General features: G+C 35.6%; 1 protein-coding gene across 1 annotated transcript; it reads right to left on the bottom strand.

Annotated features, from left to right (window-relative positions):
• Positions 1 to 655: 655 nt before the first annotated feature.
• Positions 656 to 14015, bottom strand: LOC149226516 (ubiquitin-conjugating enzyme E2 1-like). The gene is made up of 6 exons (XM_089380218.1): positions 13900 to 14015; positions 13716 to 13741; positions 13538 to 13627; positions 13241 to 13329; positions 12991 to 13113; positions 656 to 1051 (listed from the first exon to the last, which is right to left on the bottom strand). The coding sequence occupies exons 1-6, from the start codon at positions 14007 to 14009 to the stop codon at positions 656 to 658; spliced, it is 834 nt and encodes a 277-aa protein (XP_089236344.1). The 5' UTR covers positions 14010 to 14015.
• Positions 14016 to 26682: the final 12667 nt, after the last annotated feature.

Raw genomic sequence — 26682 nt, 5'->3', positions numbered from 1 at the left:
CTGCTGATGTGACACTTCATGTAGAGATGGGGTTTGGCCTTCCTTCATAGAATACATGACACCTTCACGCAGCAAAGGGTACTCCTCCTCAAACGCAGATGACCTCCTCACACAGACTATGTGACGCTCTAACCTCCGCGTGCAGATGAATCCTCCTCACGCAATCAATACAGAGAATGGCCTCCTCACGCAGACTCTATCACACTTCGACCTCTGCGTGCAGATGACTCCTCCTCATGTAGTCAATGCAGAGAAGAAGGAAAAACAATCTACGTGTTGTCCCGCTCTGTCACGCTCTCGCTCTGACCCAACCCTTTATTTTTTATTTTTTCCAGACAGATTCGCGTTCCCGTAGGATCCCGTCCGGCAGCACCCAAATCTTTTCAGTTGGGTCCACCCCGAGCAGAGGAACACGTTCCTCCTATTTCTTGCCCTTAGCGACATCTTCCTCAACTCTGGCCACCAAATATTTGATCGAGAGGGAGTTTTATTGCTTAGGATCGATCCCGTATAACTCTTTGTACATTACCAGCCACGAAGCCTGATAATTTTCCGCATTTTCTTTTAACGTCTGTGTTATTCCTCTTCCTCCTTGTGGTTTCTTTTCAGCCCCACGCGGCCCGAGAATTTTCCACATTTTATTTTAATGTCTGTGTTATTCCTCTTCCTCCCCGTGGTTTCTTTTCAGCCCACGACACATTGCTGGCACTTTTGCTGCCTCCTCCGTGGGCACTACCTCTACGTTTAATTCTTCATTTTCTTTTTGCTCCCCATGGTTTCTTTTCACCCCGCGACCCACTGCTGGCGCTTCTACCTTCTCCATGGGCAGTGCCTCTGCATTTAATTCTTCATTTTCTTCTTGCTCCTCATCGAACCAGGCCTTGGAAAAGCCTTCAATCTTCGTTTTCTTCTTGCTCCACATCGAACCATCACTCAACGAACACTGCTGGTTTGTGCAACGAGCTATTGCTTCAACCAGTGCCACTATTTCATCGATGGGAACATTTTGAACAGCTAGCCAGGGCCCTTGCCAACCAGAGATCTGATACCACTTGTTAGGGTTGAAGAGAAATAAATATAAAAATCAATAAATACACATTACAACCATGTACACCATGATTATATGGAAAACCCCAAAATTGGGAAAAACCAACCAATAATAGATCTAACATTGTCCTTGGCTAAAACATAGCCAAGTCAGCCAAGAACCTGAGCTTTAAATCTCAACCATGGTTGCCTACAATGGAGAATACAGAAGCCTTTTAAGGGCTTCAACTACATGTAATACCATGAGTCACTAATACTAGGTGCCCAAAACCACAACTGTTAACCATAACTCTTGACATAACCTCAACTCCACCATAGGGTCAAGTTTATCTAACATGATATGGTACTAGAGCGAGATCACGATTTGATATTGTGACAGATAGAGTCAAGATCACTATATAATATTCATTGTGGACTACGTGCCAAGAGGTCTTGATCATGTTAAGGCTTGTGTGGAATCAAACATTGCAAATATTTGAGTTGCGTGGGAGATGATTATTTGCAGAAACCATCGTTGCTATAAATTTAAGAAGTTGCTGCAAATATTGTGCCATAATCCCTATTGAAAATACTGGCCTCCACTCGTGTTTCGACCTGTCGATGGCTGTGTGGGACTGGTTCTTGGCTGTTAAGCCAACATGAAGAAAAGTATTTGTTTGGTGTGTTAAGTCACCATTTCCTTGTGCATTAAGCATGAGTTTTCTGTCGAATTATGGATTACATTGAATATGAAGATTGATTTGTGTGGTGTTTTTCTCAATGCGTCCCTACAAGTGAAGAGAATTTCTTTTAGGTTGTCGTTTATGGGAAGTAAATTGGTTATTGTTAAAGGATAAACAAGGTTGTGATGCAATGACATACCTTCCCAATAAATAATTTATTTGCTTAAAAGGTTATAGATGTTCTATACAATAAACCTGTGTGAATATGATCACGTTGTTAAACCAAACAAATAAGTGCAGAATAATTCGGTATTCAAAAGAAAAAAATCATTTTCTTATACATTCAAACATGTTCAAACTAGCCATTATTTTTATTCACTAAATTTTTCTGACACGCTCAAGACATCCCTTAACATTTATTTACAAGCTTTTCCAATGGATCATGTTCAGATTTTGTGAACAACACAACTTTCTCAAGCTACTTTTTAATGCCCACATACACACACATATTGAAAATGAGACTAACTCAAACAAATTACAGAAAAACACATATAAAAAATCTGACACAAAATATGGATGGAAAAAGGCTGAAGCTTCATGCTTCCTCATGTATTATCTCTCATTCATACATTAAAATAATTGAATATATTGTTACAAATAAATAGATGAGAGACAATGTTCTCAAGATAGTGCGTGCTATCTTAGACACTTTTCGTTGAGATAATTTCTCCTTTGGTTGAGATAATTTCTCACCATACACACACCAATATAGGAGTTACCTAAACTAACTCCTATCTTAGAGGAACAACACAAGAGTTAGGCACAAATTCCTAACTTGGAATATTTAATTAATTAATTAATTTTTGGATTTATTATTGTTTTATGAGAGACGCTAACATTCCCCCCTTCAATGATAAATCCAAAATAAGAACGAGGAACCATCTTCCAAGTTCTCATGTTGATCCTCAAAAACATTGCCTGAAAAAACCGCCAAAACTGGATGCTGGAAAAAACTCAAATCTAAAGAGAACATGAATCAACTGCATGCCTGATTCATCTCTGAATGTTTCTTGACAACTCCATCACGTGCCAAGCCGCAAAAGGATCCAACTGTACTTTGTTTGAAAACAGCATCCGGTGTCCACTGACACAATTTGATGAACGCCCACTGGCGTGTTTGCCGATGATGATTGCCCACTGGCTGAAGATGTCGAAAAACAACTCAATGTTTCTTTTGCTATTATGAAAGCTGCTCACTACTGCTTTGGCTGTCGATCGCCCACTGGCGAATTTGCTGATGCTTACTGTTGATGACAAATGCCCACTGGCTGATGAAGATGCCCACTGGCTACTTCGCTCATGTTGTCGAGACTTTCAGTCTGAAAACCACTTGTCAATTTCATTGACATTTTCCCACCTTTGTCAGCTGAAAGGAGAGACAATCTTCTCCAAAATATATTTGAACTCCCCCCCTTCAGGTGTAGGAGAGTTTCACTGTCGTACTCTCTCATTCAACTTCATGAGAGTACCATCATCGGTTCACTGTTGGCTGCACTATGTGTGATTATAGTTGGTTGTAGAACTGAGATAAGGGTTTGACTGTAGATGACCATTCCCAAGGATCGATCCATTCATAATGTATCTTCAATCTGGCTGATTTTTGTTGGTTGCTAAATTTTTCTGAGGAATGATTGGGCTTGCCACAATGGCAACAAAGATGGAGATCAAAACACTGATCTTCCATATGACCGGTTCTTTGACAATGAGAACATTTCGGTTGGACTTCAGTTTCAAGTTGCGTACAATTCTATTTGTCTGGAACTTTCTTAGAACCTACTGAGGTGAGTGGTTAAAGAAATCCTGCACTCACGAATTGAATTGGCTTGGAATAATCTGGGATATGTAAGTTGGTGTCATCAGTGACATATCCTAAGCCTCGTCAATCCTTGTTATTTTGAATCTCTTCCCATTGCTTAATGATGGGTTTGGAAGAAATTTGAATTTGATCATGAACAACTTCGACACTTGAAGTTGTTTGGATAATTGATTTGGAATCAACATCTTTATCTTCATCTGTATGGTTGAATGACTTGGAAGAAGCACTCTTTTGTTGCAGCTCATTTCTTTGTAGTTGCGACTCTAGTTGAAGAAACTCAATGGTTTCATGTGTTTGTTGTAGATGCCGTGAAAGATCAAAAAGAGTTTCTTTCCTGATGTGCACCATGTCTTCATCACTGGAGATGATCAAAATGTGAAGAATGTGTAACAACTGAATATGTTGCGCCATCTGAACTTGCTTAATTGAAATCAGGCTCTCTTGTTGTAGATGTCGTGCTTTGAATTGTTGCACTTGATTTTGTTACTTGGATGACAAGCTCGCTTGCTATGGGACTTGCATGGAACGCTCACTTGATTTGTTTCTTATTGCACTTGCTGGGAACACTTGCTAGAGTTGTAGAAATTTCTTGCTTAAATTTTGGAATACACACTCGCTTGATGATGATCGCGTTTGTGTGAATGCTCAGTTGCCTTATTTGATGACTTGACGCTCACTTGAAGGAATAGCCACGCTCGCTTGATGTCAATTTCAACTTGGTTGATTGGTGTTAGAGTTGAACTTATTTGGTTGCTTTGATGGTTGCTGCAATGATCTTCACTTTGGCTCGCTTGAAAGTCTGAACTTTGTACTGTTTTGACGCAAATTGCTTGAATGAATACTCACGCTCACTTGCAGGAGATGTGAACTTGTTTCTTGTTTGCGTTAGAGTTGAAATTCGTGCATTCACTTGATTCTGCTTAAAGGAAGCGTGTCGAACACTGTCGAAAATGCACCCAAAAAAGCTTACAATGATTTCAATGATTCACGACAATGAATGAAATTTGACTCAATTCAAGACTTGGGTGTCGGTTTCAACCGAGAATGCACCCTTACAATTCAATGTGATTTGAGTTTGATTACAAGTTCAACAATGTTGATGTAGACTGTGCCTTGAAAAGTTGAAGTTTACAGATTCATTAACTTGATTGTATTGAGTGAAATTGTTCGTTGAGGTAGAATCTCGATGTTGAAAGCTTTGATTAGTTGTTGTATGTGTTGAGCTTAATTATCCTTCCTTGCAGTTATTTCGTTACAGGTGTTGTGCTTTTATGTGTGTTAAATGAGATCATTTATGTGTCAAAACTAGACACAAATCAAAAATCAACAACATGAAGCATGCACCATCATCAACACACTCTTCGTGTACCTAAGATCCCTTTATTCAATTTTGGGCGGATCTAGGACACAATCACCACAAAAAAATATGTCTTTATTAAGTAATAAGGTCATCAATCTTTCATCTTTTACAACATTTCCACTGAAGCTTTCTCAAATAGTGAGAATCTGATGCTCGCAAATTTTGGAAGCAAATTCGTTCAAAAAACTGACTCAACCTCCTACAACAATGAGCTTTCTTTTGAAAAACCGATCAGTTCAAACTTACAGAGAAAGAAAATTCAATCCTTATCACTCCATTATAGGGAAATAATCCCTTAATTTATAAAAGAATCTCACTTGTCACTCCACACTTGAAAAAAATGCACACTTATTGCTCCAAAATTACAAAATAAAATTTACCTTATCTCTCCATTACAAATAAATGATTTTATTCACTCCTTATCTCTCCTAAAAATCACACTTTATCACCTTATTCCTCCCAAACATAAAAAATAATTTATCACATGTTGAAATATCACTTAACCATATTCCACGCTCGCTCAGTGCACAAACAAACGCTCAGGACACTACAGTAGCCACACCAAGAGCAGAACTCGGCCAAGAAACTTACCCATAAATATGTCAAGCTCAACCTTTAGTTATATAGAGAAGAATCATGCGTATAAATGATAAACTTGCCTTCTTCAGAAAAGGAATTCGGTCCTCCAAAGATGAAGATCTCAACCGTTAACCAACAGATGTAATATTCAACCACCAAAATAATCAATTGCTGGTCCAGAATTAACAATTTCTGTCTTTAAACTTGCGAGAATAATCCAGGTTTGTAGATGATGAAATTTTCCCTTTTAAGAATAATCCAGTCCTTGTAGAATTGCATGGATGGAATGTTCAACAAACACAAATCGAATTCAAATATTTTTTTTGAAATAGAAAGGAATATCTTTCATACGTTGCAGTATCGAAAGGAACTTACATTTACATCAAAAGGGAGTGTGTCACAGGTTCCAACAAAAAATACATTTATGTTTGACCCATGATTCAGTCTCCAAATTCAACGTCCTTATGCACGAAAATCTCTTCACCATGGCCACTGTTGCGCTCTACACATAGTTCTTCTAATATCGACTACAGATAAAATACAGTTCCTCACACAGCTGATGCTCCAATGCAGGTCCTCACATAACGGATGCTACAACTCAGAACTTGGAATTTATTTTAGCTCTCTCCAAAGATACAACAACGTATGTACCATGCATCCACTGCAAACTGCTTCCTCAATGCAACACCATCAACTAGATCTTCAACGCAGTTCTCCACGCGCAGATCTCCAGACTGCCAATACCAGCTTCATTTATTCGCGTGTCTTTAATTTCCTTCCTGTGGGAAGTTATCAAAGCCTCCTCTTACTCCAGCTAGTATTACATTTATGCGTAGAGCTTGTGCTCATACACATAATGCTAGTGCAGGTAATCATCAAAGATCAAAATCCAAACATTTTCCCGGTAATCTGGAGCAGCAGATGTCATAGTCTAGCCTCGTATGGTGGTCGATCGAAGTCTAAAACTGTTTACTTTTGGTCTTATGTATCCTTCAGGCGTGGCTCTAAGAAAAAACCGATTTCTACAACAACCCCACACGTTGACACGAATGGAAGAACTTATAAACTTAACCTCAATAAAAAGTGACTTTCAGTCTCGACAAGGAAAGAGATATCAATACTCCATCTTAAGCACGTGGAATCTTGGAGCTTACGATGATGCAATCTCAATCACAAATATTCCTGCGCCACTAATTCCCAAAGCCGCCACAACTTTCTTGCTCTTATTCATGTCGATTATAAATCATATCACTGAAAAAAATGAAAAACCCAACGATTTCAATTTTCGACCTCAGCGGGTACTTTCCAATCCGAGCTCTGATACCACATATTGAAAATGAAACTAACTCAAACAAATTACAGAAAAACACATATAAAAATCAGACACAAAATATGGGCGGAAAAAGGCTGAAGCTTCATGCTTCCTCATGTATTATCTCTCATTCATACATTAAAATAATTGAATATAGTGTTACAAATAAATAGATGAGAGACAATGTTCTCAAGATAGTGCGTGCTATCTTAGACACTTTTGGTTGAGATAATTTCTCCTTTGGTTGAGATAATTTCTCACCAGACACACACCAATATAGGAGTTACCTAAACTAACTCCTATCTTAGAGGAACAACACAAGAGTTAGGCACAAATTCCTAACTTGGAATATTTAATTAATTAATTTATTGTTGGATTTATTATTGTTTTATGAGAGATGCTAACAACACACACACACACACACATATATATATATACTTCAAGAGTAGTTTAATACCCACATAAACATATATATAGTTCAACAGTAGTTTAGGACTAACTAATCAGTTCATTTCTCAAATAAAAATTTCGAAAACAAAACGCCCTAGGAAAGATATACTCTAGGTAAGACAAGAAAATCATCGAAGGTAGTTTAATGCCCATGTATATATATATATATATATATATATATATATATATATATATATATATATATATATATATATATATACTTCAAGGATACTTTAATGCCCACATACACATATATATAGGTCAACGGTAGTTTAGGATTAACTAATTAGTTTAATTCTCAAATAGAAATCTCGAAAAAAAATCCCTGGGAAAGATATACTCCAGGTAAGATAGGAAAACCATGGAAATAACTAGCATTGATGACAATCTATACAAAAAAGTATTGTATTCAGAAGAGATTTTTTCATTCCTCAAATTGTGCTTGGGCTAGAAAACAAAGTTTTCATGTAAATGTAGAAGAGAACCTTCCTTTATGAGAGAAAACCGAGATATTAAAGATATGAGTAACAAAAAATAGTTGCATATACTCGAATAGTGAAGCAGGCAATAAAACATTGACCCCTAGCCCTTGCAAGGCTTTAACAATAGTAATATTTGAATGCTTAAATGACTTGCACCTCCCATTTGTTCTTCGCCATTGAAAACACTATTGTTATATTGAAAAAAATGACTTTAATGCTACTTCACATTACTCAACGTTGATAAATTATCGATAAGATCTTTGCAATTACCCAGGTATGTTTTACATAAATTGAAAATTTATTATACACACTATGCAATGGGCTTTACATTGCTAATATGTACTGTAGAATCCATAAATTGCAAATTTATTATACAAACTATGCAATGGGCTTTACATTGTTAATATGTAGTATAGAATCGAGAATAGGCAAATTACGTTTCCTCATTAGTGGAAGTCCAGAAGGAGTGATAAAATTTTTCTCTATTGTACTTGGTATCTGAAACAGAAAAACCAACTAAAAGAAAGGAGTCTATATAGACATGAATCATATCCTCTTCTTGAGAGAAACTAAGGTAGAAATAACCTCAATACGTGATAGCACTGAGCTCTTCGATATCCATTATTAGGAGGTATCCTTTGACAAATAATTTCATACCTACATCTTTACCCCAAAAGTGAAAAAAAGAATTCACGAAACTGACCTGAAGCATACTTGCATTGAAGCTTCTTGATTGTGGATCAAAGTTGAAATCTAAATAGAGTCACAAACCCCTGGAAGCATGAAACCAAGCACTGCAAAACCCCAAGAAGACCTGCACACCAATGAAGCTATGTGCACGAATCAAGTTGCCCACGAAGCAGAAAAAAATGCCAGTCCTGCACCAACCTCCATCATGATCTATAAAATCTACAATCCCTTAAAAGATGCTTCAAGTATTTTAAACGATGATAAAAGGGGCATAAACTATCTAACTTCTTCCTTTTGGCATGGAAAACTTTGGAGGAAAGCCCTTGAACTACCAACGAAACAAAGACCCAGACCTTGTAGCTCAAATGGAGAGACCATACGTTGTGACTAGCAGATCCATCAAGACTCCACGTTGAATACTTCATACCATATGAGGGAAAAATTACTACAAAATAGGCCATTTTGGCCTTTAACCCACTTGATAGGTCAAGTCAAGCGACCTATACATCCTGCCTATATATGTGGAAGCTGTCCACCAAGATGCCAATTGACAGAGGATGGTCTGAAACTTCTGAAAGCATCAATGATGAAGCCAATCAATGGGTCCATTTGATTCTGCTTTCAATGATGAAGCCAATAAATGGGTCTCTATTCAAGGCTATGGCCCAATAGGAGTAAAAAGTGAAGTATGGGTAACACTCCATACTAAATATTGTGTCAAAGATATACCAAATATGATGCAACAGCTAGACCAATCTAAAAGTGGTCTCAAGCCAGAGTGAATGGGTCACAAACTCTAACTGAACAATGGCATGTGGAATTGGCACAGTTTGTCTCAAAGGCAAGGCCCTCACACCTCAAACCCATAAAGAATAGTGGAGAACAATGTGACCTCAAGTTGCAAATCTACAGATGGGGAGTTTCCATCTCTATGTCGAGAGTAGACCGGGGGTAGTCACACACTGCACTAAAGAAATTCATAGGGGGTTTTCTCTCCTAAGAAGTCCAAAGAACCTAAACAATATATTATATCACCATATAGGCATATAAAAACATAGTACTATGATTAGCAAAGCATAGTGCTCTGGTTAGAGTTAGAACATGAAACTAATTTTCATCAGTAAAAATCTTTCACCGAGAACTATAAGACAATCTTGATTGAATCTTTAGCCTACTAAACTATCTGCTTCTTGAAAATGAAGGAAGCCGAGATTCTGAACCCCAGTTTTCGAAGAAGTAATGTCAGGAAACCACAGTGCTAGCCCAATGTCGATCACTCCTTTGACATCCATAAGTCATATCCTACTTTCTTTTTCTAGTTTTACTTTCTATTTGGCTTGGTACAATCATTATCCTTGATGAGCCCTAGAAATGAGTAATTATATGGGCTCATTTTACCTCTTAATTCAACTTAATCCAACATTCTCATTAGTTTATTTCATGTTTTTAATCATATTTATGCTAATAGAGTTAATTGGGTAATCATTATGCCAAAAAGTCTAATGTGTGCTTTATGCAGATTTTTGGTCAATTTTGAGACAAAATCAAAGGTTTAATGAGCATTTGGCAGCCAAATTCATGGAAGAACAAGGGAGAGGATTTGTAGGAGGGTGTCCCCTTCATTTATGAGCCTTACCTCGAATTCTCCATCAGAAACTCGGACCACTAAGGTCCACTTTCTAAGGGGCACATGAGCAAGTCAAGTAGAACTATTGTTATCTTCAGTTCTAGGAATCCGAGTTCCTTAATTTTAGGAAGATTGTTGGGAGTCTCCATTTGTATAAATAAGAAGGCTTAGGGCCTCAGTTTTGTTAGCTATATTTTAGTCATTTTGTTAGTCTATTTTCGCACTTTAGTGCAGCACTGTATCAACACATTTTCGAGCTTCTTCTTGTAGATAGTTCTTGAGATGTAACTATTACTTTGTTACCAATCAAGATGAATCTAGCTTTGCACCAGCTCTGATCTTTCTTAGTAGGTTGTAGCCTTTGAGGTTGGGCCCAACCCAAGTGCCCAGTACCACCTTTGTGTACTTCTATGTGTTTTTATTGCATTCATAGAATAAGTTCTGTTATTTAGGTTAAATCTCACTTTATTACTTAAGTTGTTTTTGATGATTGAGATAGTTGTTCATGCTTCTGGTTGACTTGACAGTTTGGTAACAGAAAAGATCCACAAAAAGGCTACCCAGCAGTCCTTGATCTCATTTCTCCCTCCTTGGAACCATGAATTGAGACCAACGCAAACTTGAGTTGGAAAAGTTGATATCAGTTGTGTTTTCATGTTTAGCTCTGTTCTTGTTAAGTTTCCATATCTTTCTTGCATGATTTTCTGTCTATAAACTTCTGATCATCATATTTCTGGTTTTTAGGGCAGATTATGTCAAAATAGCTAAATCTCTATTTTTTTAGTCTTTGTTTGGATCAGTTTCAGAAAGTAGTGTGTAAAGCACCTGTAATACATTCCTACCTACCCTTCCTCCATCATACAACCTACTCCAGTCCCACTTCCATTTCAATTCTCCAATTTCATTTTAGCAAGCGTAGATTAGTCATTTCCCACTTTCATTTCAACTTTGCAATTTCATTTCAACAAAATAGATTAATCATTTCCTGCTTTCATTTCAATTCTACAATTTCATTTCAGCAAAATAGATTAGTGATTCCCTACTTTCATTTCAATTCTGCATTTTCATTTCAGCAAGATAGATTTCAGTTAGTAGCAATTTGTTGTTCAATCAATTTTAGTTTTACAGGTATAAGCATAAAAAACAAAAACCAACCAAAATGATTTCCTTTCATGCCTCGTAGGAGTAGAGATAATTCAAAAAAATGCTTGCCAAACACCCCCACTACTTCACACAACCAACCTTCTCTCTTCTTCGGTGGCTGCAATCAAGAAACATCCTTAGGTAATAGTAAGACATATTTGAAGAACCTATAGGGAAGAAGAAGAAAAAAACATTCGTCTAGAGCTAATGGCTTAAAACAGAAATGTTGGGAGCAATACCTCTTCTTCCAACTGATCCATTGAAAGTGAAATTGGAAACATGTGGCAATATTTCAAGAGCGAGATGAGGCAGATGCTTGCCATGCATATCAAAAGATATCGAGATGAAGTAGATAGGGCTTTGGCCATTTTTTGTCCTAGGTGCACTAAAAAGCATCCTAGGAATGAATGTCCATTGCACTCCACAAAAGTGTGTTTTGTCTGTGAAGAAGACCATCCTACTAATCAGTGCCCTTCTTTATCCGTAATTAAAGCTGCACATCAGAGGGCCAAAGGAGCCATTGAACCACTTTATTTCATAAACCAAAGGAGCCCACATGGGCCTAGAACTTACCAACAAGAAATGCAATGGACATCCTAGACCTATTACAACCCCTATGATGAGAGAGAGAGAGAAAGGATGTGAGAGAGTGGAGAGATATAGGGAAAGAGAGACAAAGAAAACCTTGACTTACAAAGGAAGAGTGTCACTATATTGTGGGCATCAATGAACATTACAAGAGGCAAAGAGTTAAATATGAGAGGATTAAATTCTAAATTTAAAATGAAAATAAAATATCTCCTTCTTTACGGAGTAAATACCCTACATCAAATAACTATTTTATGTGACTTGTGGGTAACGTAACTCGAATGCTTCGTTGTTTTGAAGCATTCTCATTGCAAAATGAGAAGGCAATCATAAGAAAGAAATGTCATAAAATTTAGTATGATTTTACATGAAGTGAAAAATAAATTGAGCTTACTTGATAGAAGATTTGATGTTATTAGTCCTCACTAAGGCTATCATGTGTAGTGAACCATTGATTGTTAAAAGACGATCAATTTCTATTTTTTTAATAGCCTACCCAATGTTTAATATAGAATAATAATATTTGTATTCATTTATTTAAATAAAAAACGTTTTACTATTATTTTCTGGTTAATGTTAACAAAAGATAACTTTAATAAAATAAGGCTATAATTATTTCTCCTAAAATGTTCTTAATAATTGTTTTCCATAATTTTTGCACATATTCAACAAAAGTAGCAAAAAAAAACCAATGAGTAACTAAAACCTTTATTTTACATGATTATTAATAATTATAAAAAATAAAAAACTATATAACAATGAAACATTTATTTTTTTCAATATAACAAAACCACACATCTTAATATAAATCCATAAAAATATAATATATTTCTTTTATTATTAAAAGGAAATTGATATATGATATTTTAAAAAATAATAATAATAAAAATAATTCATAATCCTTATCATAACAATAAATAAATAAATACCTTGCTTTACACTTCTCTATCTATAAAAAAAAAAAAAGATAGAGTATTGAAACATAGTTATGTCCATCATGTCATGTCTTGCTTTTCTTATATTTGGAAAAGTATGAAAATTTAAAATTTTAATTACGCATTTTATCGTTTTCTGCTGGACTTGACCACGTGAAAAACGAAGTATTAATTTCGCACAACAGTCGTAATTGAAACCAAATTCTAATATTTATCAGCACGTTAATTTTCTGTTATACATCAGACAAGCTCTCTTCAACAACCTGGCGGACCCTTCTTTTATATTCTTTCACATCACTGAAGTATAACTTAGCAGCGTCTGGATTCGCAGGAGAATCTGGATTTGGGTCAGACAATAATGACTGCACCCAAATGATACAAACATGAGTATTGAGAATCAATAATACTGCAACTTAAAGCATTTGTAGATTATATTTCCCTTCTTTTACGATGCCACATCATAAGAACACCTCACAACCAAAAATGTACCTGAATTGAAGCGAGAACCGTTGGGACATCGTAGGCTGGGCACCACTTGTCTTGCAAAATGTCCAAGCAAATACCACCATCTGGATAAACTACACATGACGAACCAAACATCACTTCGTTGATGATTACCAAAGAGCTTTTTAAACCTATGATCTGATATGCCCGGTAAGTGTTTGAGAAGAAGAAGGGCAGATTTCATTGTTCTTACAACATCGAATACTATTAAATAAACGTAATGCATAATCAATTTGTATTTACTGAAAACTAAGAAATGAAGTTTGGGTAGACAACACTTACTATTCGGGTGAAACATCTTCGACTCAAACCTCACCATTGGAGGTTTGTTAGGGTAACTCTCCCTGAACTCGAGCGTTAGCTTGAATATGCCTACAAATTTGCGATACAAAACTCATCAGGTTCAGTTAATCAAAATTTCTGAAGTAGACAGGAAGTCTTATTTTGGGGAAATACTCACCGCCATCCCATGGAGTGTCTGGAGGCCTGCAAACAATTATGGACACAGGTCAGTCAACTACTTGGATCTAATGTGAACAGAAGAGCGTATTCAGATGAATCCAAATTTTAGAAGCAGAGATATGATTATTATTATTTAATGACGAAGCAGACATATAAAATTACAGAAACCCTAGTATACATACCCGAAAATTACGGCATCCCATATCATAAGATTGCCCTCTCTCGGTTCGGCGCTAACACCTGCAGGGGCGTCATCTTCCAGGCTCTTCAGATCAGCCATCAGTCTCTTCATGCACGCAGTAGACTTACTGCCTCCAGCCATCCTGGTTCTCTAGGTACCACAATTACTAGGATGCAACCGAACAACTAAGAAAAGTTGTTGGGATTGAACAAAAGATCAACAAGAATAAGCAAAGGACTTCAACGGGTGTCCGTGATTATAACCATCTGAATAGCTCACCTCTTTCTTCTCTATTTATAAACATTTATTTCCTGTAAATGTAGGCGTCGCGTCGTTACATCAATATCGTTGTTTGTGTTAATAAACTTAAATGACATTTTTTATTTTTCTTTTAAATAAAACTTAACAATCATTATTAATGATAACAAGTTGTGTATATTTTTTGGGAAATTAATGGAGTTTTATACAGTTTAGCTGGGTAATATGATACAATTTGATATATCATGTTTTGTGATGCTAATTAGAGAAATATAAATGAATGCTACCACATTTGTGACCTTAAGGTTAGAATTTATAAAAATTAAAAGATGGAAATGGAAAAATGTGTACTGAATACTACCACATTTAAATGTGAAAAGATGGAAATGGGAAAATGTGTAATGAATACTACCACATTTAAATGTGACCATGGAGTGTGAATACCCCGCGTCTTTCTTCTCTATTTATGAACTTTTATTTCCTTTAAATGTAAGCGTCGCATCCTTACATCAATATGCTAGTTATTAAGTTTTATTTTTCTTTTAAATTATTCCAGATATTAAACAAAACTTGATAGCTAATGAGGGAAACTCAAAATTTTAATTGTTTCATTTGAATCCATTATTTCTTATGTTCGTAGTTTGTCCAGTAAACCATATATGTGTTTTACACCGTAAAGAGTAAGGTATGTGGTATGTGTAAGAGCAAAGAGACTAGTTAGTTATTCGTCAGAAATATAAAATAAATTAAACAATATATAATACATCACTCATAAATTTATTTTTATCTTATATTTTATTAAGTTTTTCAAATAAGTAAATTTATGTGTGCCCGATATAAAATTAAATATTAAAAAAGTTTGAGTTTATAGTCAATATAGGTTAACCATACTATTATTACTATCGATAAAAGTTGTATTTTATAAAATAACTAAAATGTAATTTTTATGGAAGTTTAATATGGAGACACACAAATAATAAGTAAATTTATATATGTATGTATAAAATTAAAATGTAAAAAAGTTTGGATTCAAGGTAAATATAGGTTACCCTTACAATCATTACAATTGATAGCATGTTGTACTTTATAAAACAAATAAAATATGATATTTATAGAAATGTTATATAGACATGTATAAGTTGAATAAGATATTTAGATTGTAATGTTTAATGTTTAACAATGTGTTTCCTTCCAAGAGGTCATAATCTCAATTAAAGAGTATTGTAGAGTATCTCTACCTTTAGGCTTTAGACTTTAGCAGTCATATAGCTACCCAGAAGTAGTCCCCTTTTAACACAAAGAAAGGAGTCTCATGGATCTCGTGAAGTTGGATTATTATTATTATGCCATAATTGTTAATGATAACAAGTTGTGTATATTTTTTTGGGAAATTAATATAGTTTTACAGGGATTAGTTGGGTAATATGATCCAATTTGATATATCATGTTTTTTTATGCTAAATAGATAAATATAAATGAATACTACCACATTTTTGACCTTGGGGTTAGAATTTATTTTAGTGTTATTTAGTGCTCAATTGCATTATGTTTATTGAAATATGGATCAAGAAAAAAACCCAATATATTTTCCCAACCAAGAGTTTTAAAATATTTCAAGTTAGAGTTTGACTCACAATCATGGCGACCAACTCCAAGGACAAGAGTTAAAGGAGTCTTTAGTCCAGAGGTCCGGGAAAGAAATTATTGGACAAAATCTCTGAGATGAAAGTGTAAACTCTAACCACAACTCTTGTTGAATCGTTTATATTCTATTTAAAACTAGCATTGAAGAGTTTTAGATTGTAATTAATAGTCTAGGAAGAAGGTTTGGTAAAATATAATTTCTGGAGTGCAAACTATCAACCGAGAGTCTATATTCCCCCGGATGCGGGTGTTCGCACGGCAGAAGGTGAGAGGCAACATGGCCAACATGTGCCGCCACGAGATTATATGCGGGAGGACACTCAGATCGCCGTCGAGGAATTAAATTCTGAGGCATTAGCTCAGAGCCTTCAATGAAATCTAAGGCGAATTGTGGAGGTTGCAGAGTGCATTTATGGCGCCCAGGATTCAAGAGAATGCTGAGAGGGTTAAGTTGGGTTATTGTATGGGGAAGAACCATATTCAGAGTGAGAGGCACGCTGCGCAGGCTGGTGTGGGCAATCTCTTCCTTCTGGGATACGCTGCGGTTGTTAATGCCAGTTCACAAGCGGTCAAGGGATATTTCGAGCTTGAATTCCCTGTTGACAGAGGCGTGGGTATCACTGTGTTATTTTCAAGAGTTGAGGAGAGAGAACTTCACTCCGCTGGGAAGTGACTCAAGCAGGGGCAACCTACAATTGAAGCTGTGTTTGATACCGCGAGCTCCATTGCCAGCATGGCCAGGCCAAGGGAAAGAATGCCATGCAGACGCGGCTCTGGTCGAGGGGGCTCCTCACGCCCTCCAGCAGCGGATTCCCACCACCATTGCTGTTGTTGTTACTGTCACAGAAGGGCCGGGGCTACCCACATGCAGGCCACCTAGTTCATGGACATGAGCAGCCCCACTGCAGGACCACCCTCTCTTGCAGCGTTTGGCACTGCAGTTTTCACCCTTGGAAGCATCAGTGCACACATCTCAGTCCTATTCATTAAGGACACCAAGGAAGATGAAGACGGTTCGGGCAGCAGGGCAACGCTATCCGATGAACATCCGGAAATTGCTGAGGAAAGAACAGTGGGAGCTCCTGAGAAGGCTCCCATCCAACCTCAGAAGCAGGAGGCGTCGTCCTCCAAGAAAGCTGCAGGGGAAGAATGGGAAGGCCTCCCTGAGCATTATGGATGGGCTCTGATTATCGAGGAGAAGCCTGAGGAGTAGCATTCAGCGGCATGCTCTGTCGACCATCTTTTTGTTCAGGTCTGGTTTAAGTCTTCTGTCTCGGTCGCTATCTGTGTCTGCGTATGGGAAAAGTTATATGTTTATGTCTGGGTCTTTCAACTTCATGTGCAGGTCTTTATATGCTTTGGTTCAGTTAGTAGGTCTATTAAAGGCACTAGCACAGGTCCTCGGTCGCCCCTGCGAGGGAAGTTTTTTGCTTCAAAGCTCCTGCGTGGGTGATTTTGGTTTGGAAGGAAATCTATGATGTGTTGTGTAGTGGTTTGGATACAATTCCAGATGGAAATGTCACCCCTGTGAGGGATTCTTTGGAGTTGCAAGCTGCCAACCCACAGTGCCACGGTCGGCCTTGGGCAACCTGTCTTTCTGTCTGTAATGTTTATATGTACATAATATAATAGAATAGCATAGTTTTACTGAGAAAAAAAAAACCGAGAGTCTATATTCTACTTTAGATCTCTTGCTCTCGACTTTACATTCTAATTAAACTCTATAACAAGAATTTGAAATTATATTTAAACCTCTCAGCCAAACATTTAAATTGTAGCCATTTCATCCCTAGAAAATGAAAATGATAGTAGTTTCTTCTATCATATCCCACAAAAATGGGAGGAGTGGCTTCCATGCCATAGGAGTTTGAATCATTGTGGAGCGAAAATGACAAGTTGAGTCCCAAGTAAGTTGCAAGATCCATGTTTTTCAGTTTGAATGCCTCACTATAAACAATTGTTGTTTTTAATATTAAACCCTCATTCAAACCTAAACTCAAAACCTTATCTAGATATTTGCAATTAGGCTAGTGCTTTACACATTATGTCGGGCAAGGGGAGTGTTTCTCTTGCAATTCGTAGCTAATATCAAATCCTTAGTTGAATTCTAGATCAAGGGGGAACTTTAATCTATACCTATTGCTATTTTAATGGTTTTATCTAAAAATACACATTATCATTCCAAAAGAAAGACCTTCCGCATGTCTACTAAGAAATGGTAACCTCATTAGCTGTTGGTGGGAATTCTTCTTCTTCTTGGACATTGGAAATTTTAGATTGACTACTTTCCTTTGAAATTTAGTGACCTTGTTTCCATCTTATGTTCTTGGAATTGTAAGGTGTCTATGCCTCAATAATTTCACTTCATATTTCCTAATTTATCAGTTGTGGTGGTATAGGTGTCTCCACATGAAGTTATTTTGTTCTGACCCCTGCATATACTTTTTCCTAGCCCCCTGCAATAGATTAATGTGTTTAATGTATACATGGAGTTCCATGTGTTCTATTATTTTCACCTATAGGTCCCTCCCAAAATTGTCTCAGTATGAATCATATCATGTAAATAACTGCAATCAATATTTGATTTATAGATTGAGGTAATTTTCATGGTGATTATATTTTTTAATTTACCTTGCATAGTTCGTTGTGAAAGTTTATGGTACTTTTTGCCAAAGAATTGTAGTCCCTATTACCTGTTTGCAAATATTTGACAATTATGATTTTCCTTGTGGATTGTAGGGTGTAATGGTTGTAACATTTGTTATATGGTTGAAGTTTTACTATACCTAAAGTTGAATCTCTTCTTGCATTGTTATATTGTTCAAGTACAATAATCACTGTGTTAGGTCCCTATACTACTAGCATAATCCATTATTGTTATTAGTAAAACACCCTTATTATATTATTTTGACCATGTAGTCCCCATATTGTTATTATTGTGCCCTTACATTATTATTGTTATTTTGGCTCTCATTATATTATGACCCCTTAGACTCCTATATATAGAAAGGAGGTCTTGTCCTTTGTATCATCCAAGAATTGTTCATTTGCGTAATGTAAAGGAGGTTTCCCCCTCAGAGAGGTTGAATTGTAAGACATTTATCTTTTTTCTATCTTTTTGTGAGCTCCTTTCATAGCATTTTCTATCACAACTTTGGATTCTAGGGTTTCACTGCACCAAGCAAATGATTGTCGACTTTTCACTATAACTATTTTTCTCCAACATTTCAGTAGCTAAAAAACAAACCCATTTGAGTTGAAATCGTTCTGAACTTTGGATCCAGGTTTAAGAGCTTGTATCACTATATTTTCGGAGATATGATCTGAAAAAGATAGGGTTTTCGAAGACTCTTGAATTACATTCCAAACAGGTGACCTGGGGAAAATCGTCATAACATTTGTTCTAAGGATCAGATTGAAATTTCGTAAGAATTTTCACAAAGAGGACAACCTGTAGTTTTTATTGTATCAGGTCTAGGTACTGAGGTCATTATAGTGACACATGGAACTTCGTAGAAGTTTGCTCTACTGAACTACTCTATAATCAGGTCACCGTGCGAGATTTGGCATAACTCTTCCTTGGAGAATCCAATATTGATAAGACTTATGGGGTTAGAAAGAGGACTCCAAGGGCTACTGCACGACCTGGTTTCAGATATTCGAGATCCACAATTACAGATATACAACAAATTCAATATTGAGCTCTTAGAAAGTGAAAAAAATGTGTGTACTTTTTTTTTTAAATTTTGCATAAGATTGGTTTCAAAAACTAGTTTGAAGGAATTCAAAGGGAATATTGAGGAATTATTATCATTAATTGATTCCCCAAAGAAATAAAATGGAAACCTAGTAAGCAACATGAAATCTCTATCATGACTTGTGAAGAAAAGGAAGAAATGCAACATGATATATCAAAATTACAAGACCAAGTACAACAAATTTCACTCTCACAAAGGTAATTGAAGCCAATATGAATGGTGTGGAATCTAATATGAATGGCGTGAAAGCTAAGATGGATGGCATGGAAGCTAAGATGAATGGCATGGATGCTATTATGAATGGCATGGAAGCTAAGATGGAAGAATTGATGGTAAACTTGAATAAATTGCTACAAGAAATGGCTACTAATGGTGAAAGAGTAGTAAAAGAAACTCATGATGAGAAGAAAAAAATTTGTTCTCATTAATTAATTAAAACAATACACTGAAAGCATTGTAACCATATGCAGGATAGGGAAAAACATACAATACAATCCACACATATGATACTAACTAAAACTGACTTAGAGGTAGGAGAACCACCACCCACCCACGAATCACCTCTGATTCCCCTCCAGCTGAGGTTTTTTCCAAGGATCAACTGTCATCAATTTATCAATGCACTAGGTATTTAATACCCTCTTTCATGATTTACTTTCCATTACCGATGCCCCACTTCTATTGATTGTTTCCATTTCCCTAGGTCTTTTTTGGAAGAGCTCGTCTTGATCTCCCATGAGGCCTTTCCTCATAAAAGCTTGCCTTTATCTCCTGCAAATATTTTATGCTCGATGGATCTTTATCTCCCATCCATGTGATGGATCTCCAATCCATCAAAGCTTATCTATAATCTCATCTACAAGATTTATCATGAAATATTCATCTCTATCCCATTCGTCAATGGGATTTTGCAAGAATATCCTCTGTCTTGGTGCTCCACCCTCCAAGTGATATTTTTTATTAATTTATTTAATAACAATTTTTTTCTCATATTACATATCACACCTACCTTTCCTCAACTTAGGTTTATAATAATTTAACCCAGAAAGGACGGTATCACACCTATATTTCCTCAACTTAGGTTTACAATAATTTAGCACATAAGGGAGGGGTGTTACATACTCCCCCCCTTAAATTTTACTCCATACTCAATGTATCACTGCATCATGTCCTCGTGCATAGGTAGTTGGTTTCTCAATCCATAGCTTTCATGATTCTGCCATCTTATGCCAATCTTCTGATATACATCGATCACAAGGAGTGCTCTGAGCACATCTCATTCCATAGCTACATTGATCTCAAGAAGTGCTCTCTTTTCATAGATACATGTACATTTCATTTAAACCATTTGTGAAAATTTATAGATGTAAAATTTTAACTATGATAAATATCATAATCTGTTACTTAATATTACTAAAGCAACTATTCCTTATCATTTATATTATCTAAAGAATGCACGTTCTCTTCTCTCATTCTTCCAAGCCTTTGTGTTCATGTCGAACACCTGCTTCTTGTTGTCTCTCTGCATACAACACATGAGTTAGCATATTTTCCTCATTAATATGTCTGCAAGGTCATAACATACTATTTCACATAACAATATATATTCATCATAATTCTATGTATGCCAAACTGGAATTAACCATGGTTACTTATACCAATCTTACTTTCCTTCTTCTGTGTAACCTCCTGGTCGGTTGCCTTGGCTAGACATCTATCCAATGTATTTCTACATACCTACCCACAAGTTACATTATACAAACCAATACACATATCATTTTTCAATCATGTCACACATGTAAGCCTACGGTTACCTTATGTACTACTGTACATAATACCATTTGTGCTACAACCATCATAGCATCCTCATGGTATCACATGCATGACATAAATTTATCCACTTTTTTTTCCACCATGTTAGTATCATGTCAAGCATTCCTTTAAATAAAAAAACTGTACTCCATTTACAAGGAATTTTTATGAGCATGGTGCCTCTCGGTAATCGAAGAATTTTTTTATGTCAAGTGAAAATCATTTCCAGATTTCATGTGGTTGTAACACAATATCAATAGTATAGTATGTATTCATGCATATTTTCATCTTAAGGAGACTATTAACTCATAGTTTAAGAATCATTACATCACTACTTCATTCTCAAATAATTCATCTCGGGGGATTTACTATTTCCCTTTTTATGCTTCAACAACTTAACCACTCTACATTATACTTTAGCAACATGATCATCGTGGAAATAATGTTCTTTACTTTTCCATACATATGCCCCTTTTATTGGCATTGGGGTAGCAAACATATTTATGGTTGTTGTACAAGGATTCCTACATAAGTTGTCTAATGAACCCAAGACCAATATCGGAATTCATCATGAGTTGCAAGAGAATTCCAATAATCCATTAAAATCAAGACTCTTTCATTTGCGAGATGCTTGACATCTATCATCAACCAAATGATAACTACAATATTGTTAAGGCTATAAGACTGTACACCTATGTTCTTACATGGAAGATTCATATGCCTCATTATTATGTGTAGATTCTAGAATGATTCTTTCCACAACATGTTTATCTTGATGACCACTCAACGAGGCTTATGATAACAATATATCAACAATCCACGAAAATACGTGAGTACATGTGTTATACAACAATAAAAAAAATGATGCAAACATGGACTTCCTCTATTAAAGCAAGTTATGCGCAACTATAACGTCAATATAATGATAATATATGCGAGTTACATCAATGTTAACAAGAAACAACACAATAGTCAACCAACTAAAATTCATATACATTGATTTAACAATTAAATTTTGCATACTTGAATGACATTCCAACGAAAAGATAATTTCTTCCACAATTCAAGGTATAAATAAATACCAACCTTTAATTATCTACAAGTACTACCATGTGAATAATACTAGATCATAATCATTATTTCTTGTCAATTAGAATGTTGTCCAAATGAGAAGTTCAACAGTGAGTCGAGGAGTTGCCTCAATTCCAAAATTTGAAGGGTTCCTCCTTGTTAAGTATTAACCCAAGGACCTTATTTGTATCTCCATAGATGCTTTCATACTTTTTAATAGGGAATTATATGATTAACACAATCCTTTTTATTATCAATCAAGAAGCATTGGAATTTTTCTTCTTATTAATTACCATGGTTTACATATTATTGTATGAAAGGATGCCTATAAGTAGAAGTATGCACTTCCAAGGCATAAGTCTTCGTATATAAATTAACATGTTATTATTTATTCACTTTTTCGAAAATAATTCCAACTCCAAAATGCCTTGTATAAAGGACTAAATTCAAAAAAATTGTGCCATTATTTGCTCTTTATTTCTTAACATTTTTCATGGGAACCTTTTCCATACAAAACACCTTACTATAATTTAACAATTCCTCTTTTATATAATTATCCTTTCATTTAGCCAAGTACTTACATTGTACTTGTACTATTGTCAATTTGATTTTTTTATAATTGAGGTAACGGGATGAATATCTCACTAAATTCATCGATTGCTATTTACCTCTTAGAATAATTTATTTCAGTCTGAGTAGAAACTAAATTTAACCATTCCCCGCTTTAATTTTCCACAAAGACAAGAATATCCAGATTGAATTCAATAAGATTAAAATTTTCCAATCAACATGATTCTCCCTTACATATATTCTTATTATACCATGAATTAGAGGTTTCTGGCTTCAAAAGGAAAAAAAAATCAAGGCGATTAAATTCACAATTTTTCACTCAATGGACTTCTCTGTAGTTAAAGCATGCAACCCTCTCTACTAGAGCCTGAGTTTAGAGATGTTCGAAATCTTTACTTGAATGTAACCCTAACCATTATTGTAAATAACAGTCAACAACAAACATGAGCACAAGCACAACCATATCGTTAATGAAAATTGAACGAGTATAAGCAAGAGCATCCCCTCGGTGAAACTTGAACCCCAATGAGGAATTGTACAGTGCCCCACATTCACATTGCTTCGTAAATCTATTTTAAATGCCATATTATCTCATCTTCAATGGGTTATCTAGTATTATATTCTGGTCATTTTCGGGGGTATCTAGGGCACTACAAATGCTTCATATTTTGTTACTTCCAATGTAGTTATGACTAGACTCTGTTCACAAATGGTCTATTGTATGTAGTTTAACATTATATATTTAATAAACTATCATTTCCGTGTTATTATTTTGAAATTTCTATTCAATAAAAGTTTATGCTTTGAGAAACTAGTTCAAAGGAAATAGATAGACTCAAAGCCATAGATTGTGTCAATAATAGGAGAATATCACATTTAGTAACCTACTTTTTCGATCCAAGAACTCGAATATAATGAGCCAAAATATACAAATGACCGAACGTAAAGTCCATCTCTTCCTCCTATAAACTACCATTGGCATGAAATGCATTTAAATTCATGTGAGGTATTAATACATTATTTTGAACCCAAAATGATCTACAGGTTACTTTGGGTCATAAACATATACATTAACATAGTTTTGAGAAATCGTGAACCAAAGGATGTTCTAAATTTCCATGTTATTTCATGAAAACAAGTTTTGTAATTGAATTAAACTCATTCAAAACTTTACTAAACCTAAGTATCAGTAATGTACAAAAGAAATATGATTTATGTGCATCACAGAATTTACTCATGCCATCTTTACAACATAAAAAATAAATAAAAAGACAAAAATCTCACAAAAGTGAAAGCGTAATTCACCAAGAATTCCGATACTAAAATAGGGACAATGCCACTCCTAGTGCATAGAAAATTTTTCACACAATGCAATATATTACTCTTGCCATGTTGAATCTTGGAGTGGACATGTCATCCTTCGCTTCCAAACATAGTTCCAACTCATTGTTGGAAATAATAATCCCAACCACCATCTTAAAAACATTGACGAACACCATGCTTGCCAAGTCAACTACTGCATGGTTGTGATTTTGTTTGCAGGCGAAAGGACTAAAGTTAGATTAGAAGTACAATGCTGACCATTCGGCAACACAACAGAGAAGTTAAGGAACTTAATGAAGTTTAGTAAATAAGAATGGGAAAGCATTCACTCTGCGCTTCTTTCCCACACTCCACAACACCTACAAGTTCAAAAAACCATTTACTATGTAGAATCACCCATGTTGCGTATTAATTATTTTCTTTGTCGTGTATTAATGTCAAATTTGTATGTTGAGATGAATATGAATGTAAAATTCATTTTGCATCGGTTGGCAAGTTAGAGAGCGAGAGAGTGTGAAAATATGTGAGGTAGTGAGGAGAAAATTGTGGAGGAAATAATGGTGGGCACATGAAAATCAGTTCTACGAAGTTTTGTAAACATTTACTCCGCAACCCCCATTATCTGTAAATCACAGTAAGTTTTTGTGTTTTTCACTTGGAGCTACAACCTCCATTTATCACACAAATGATTTTCCTGTGTTTTTAAATATAATAAAAAGTATGTTCTGTTGCGATGTGGTCTTAAACCTTCATGAGTAAATTTACCACAACCTTTTTGTTTCTACTTTGTCTTGCCGTGACTTATTTCTTGTGTATTATTTAAGGGTTTGTGTAGTTGTGGTATCCTTGCCACAACATAAGACTTATCTTGCCACAACTGAAGTTGAATTTTCCACAACTAAATTTTTAGCTAGACTGCTCTCCACTCCCCCCATAAATTTCTTCTAACATGGTATGAGAGGAGGTTAAACTCTGGTAGTGTAAAAACAAGTGTTTTTACTAGCAATTAAAAGAATTGTTTTGAGGGCAAATTTTTGAAGTGTATTTACGAGTGAGTAGAAAGTTTTTTTTCCACTCACAAATTGAAACAACAAGAAAAAGATTGAATAATCCTCTGATAACTCAGTTTATTGGAAAAAAGTATGATTATTGGGCTATTTCAATGAATTACTTGTTTTCGTCTCAAGACATTGGGATTTGGTGGAGAATGGTTTTCAAGAACCAGTAGATGCATCATCATACAATTCCTTGTCTGAAGTAGAAAGAGATTTGTTGAAGGACAACAGGAAGAAGGATGCAAAAGCCCCCTTCTACATTTTTCAATCAGTTCATGAAAGTGTTTTCCCACTGGTTGCAACACCAAAAAAGTCCAAGCAGGCATGGGACACGCTGTAGAAATCCTATCAATGCATGGAAAAATTCAAGATAACAAAAGCGAAAATGTTGAGAAGAGACTTTGAAACACTTTCTATGAAGGATTCTGAGAAGGTGGACTCATATTTTACACATGTAATTGGGTTGGTTATTGAAATCAAGTCTCATGGTGATACCCTTGAAAAAAGGGTAATAGTTGAGAAAGTTTTGAGAAGTTTTCCAGTAAGGTTTGATGCCATTGTTGTGGCCATAGAAGAGACAAAGGATATCTCATAGTTCTTAGTGGATGAGCTTCATGCATCACTGGTTTCTCATGAACATAGAATGAATAGAGTAGTAATCTCATCATTATAGCATGCTTTCATGACACAAGTTTCATTTGGTCAAGGTCGAGGTAGAGGAATGTCATATGCTATAGGAAGAGGAAGAAGCCCACACAGAAGTGGAAGAAGCAACCCTTCAAGTTCAGGTGGAAGGGGAAGAAATCAAAATCCAAGTCAAGGCCCGAGCCAAAATTAAGCACAAGGTTAGAGGTATGATAAAGCTCATGTCCAATGTCATTACTCTAAGAAGTATGGTAATTATGAAAATGAATGTAGAAAGAAGCAATATGACATAAGTAACGAGTAAAGCATAAATTTCATAAGAGAAAATAAAAACCATGGTAACATGTTTTTAGCTTTTGATGTAGCAGAAGAAAAACAAAGTGTGATATGGTATCTAGATTCACGGTGTAGCAACCACATGTCATGGAAGACAGAAATGTTTTCCAACCTAGATGAAAGTGTGAAATTTGAAGTGACATTAGGGACTGATAAAAAAGTCTTTGTCATGGGAAAAGGAAGAGTTAATATCCTAACAAAGAAGGGGGAGAAGAAGAAAATATCAGATGTTTACTTTGTCCCCAGTCTGAAACATAACCTCATAAGCATTAGACAACTCATGCAAATGGGCTACAATGTCTTCTCCAAAAA

The sequence above is a fragment of the Pinus tabuliformis genome, chromosome J (assembly GCF_031772625.1).
Source record: "Pinus tabuliformis cultivar Carrire ecotype Pingquan chromosome J, CPIR1, whole genome shotgun sequence".
In the NCBI taxonomy this organism is placed as follows: domain Eukaryota; kingdom Viridiplantae; phylum Streptophyta; class Pinopsida; order Pinales; family Pinaceae; genus Pinus; species Pinus tabuliformis.
The sequence above is the reverse complement of the archived record's forward strand: the minus strand, read 5'-3'. Positions and strand labels throughout refer to the sequence as shown.

Coding starts and splice junctions, on each gene's coding strand:
- LOC149226516 (XM_089380218.1), bottom strand. CDS start 14,009: ATGAAGAGACTGATGGCTGATCTGAAGAGCCTGGAAGATGACGCCCCT. Junction 13,742..13,899: donor TGGGATGCCGTAATTTTCGG/GTATGTATACTA, acceptor AATTGTTTGCAG/GCCTCCAGACACTCCATGGG. Junction 13,628..13,715: donor AGACACTCCATGGGATGGCG/GTGAGTATTTCC, acceptor GCAAATTTGTAG/GCATATTCAAGCTAACGCTC.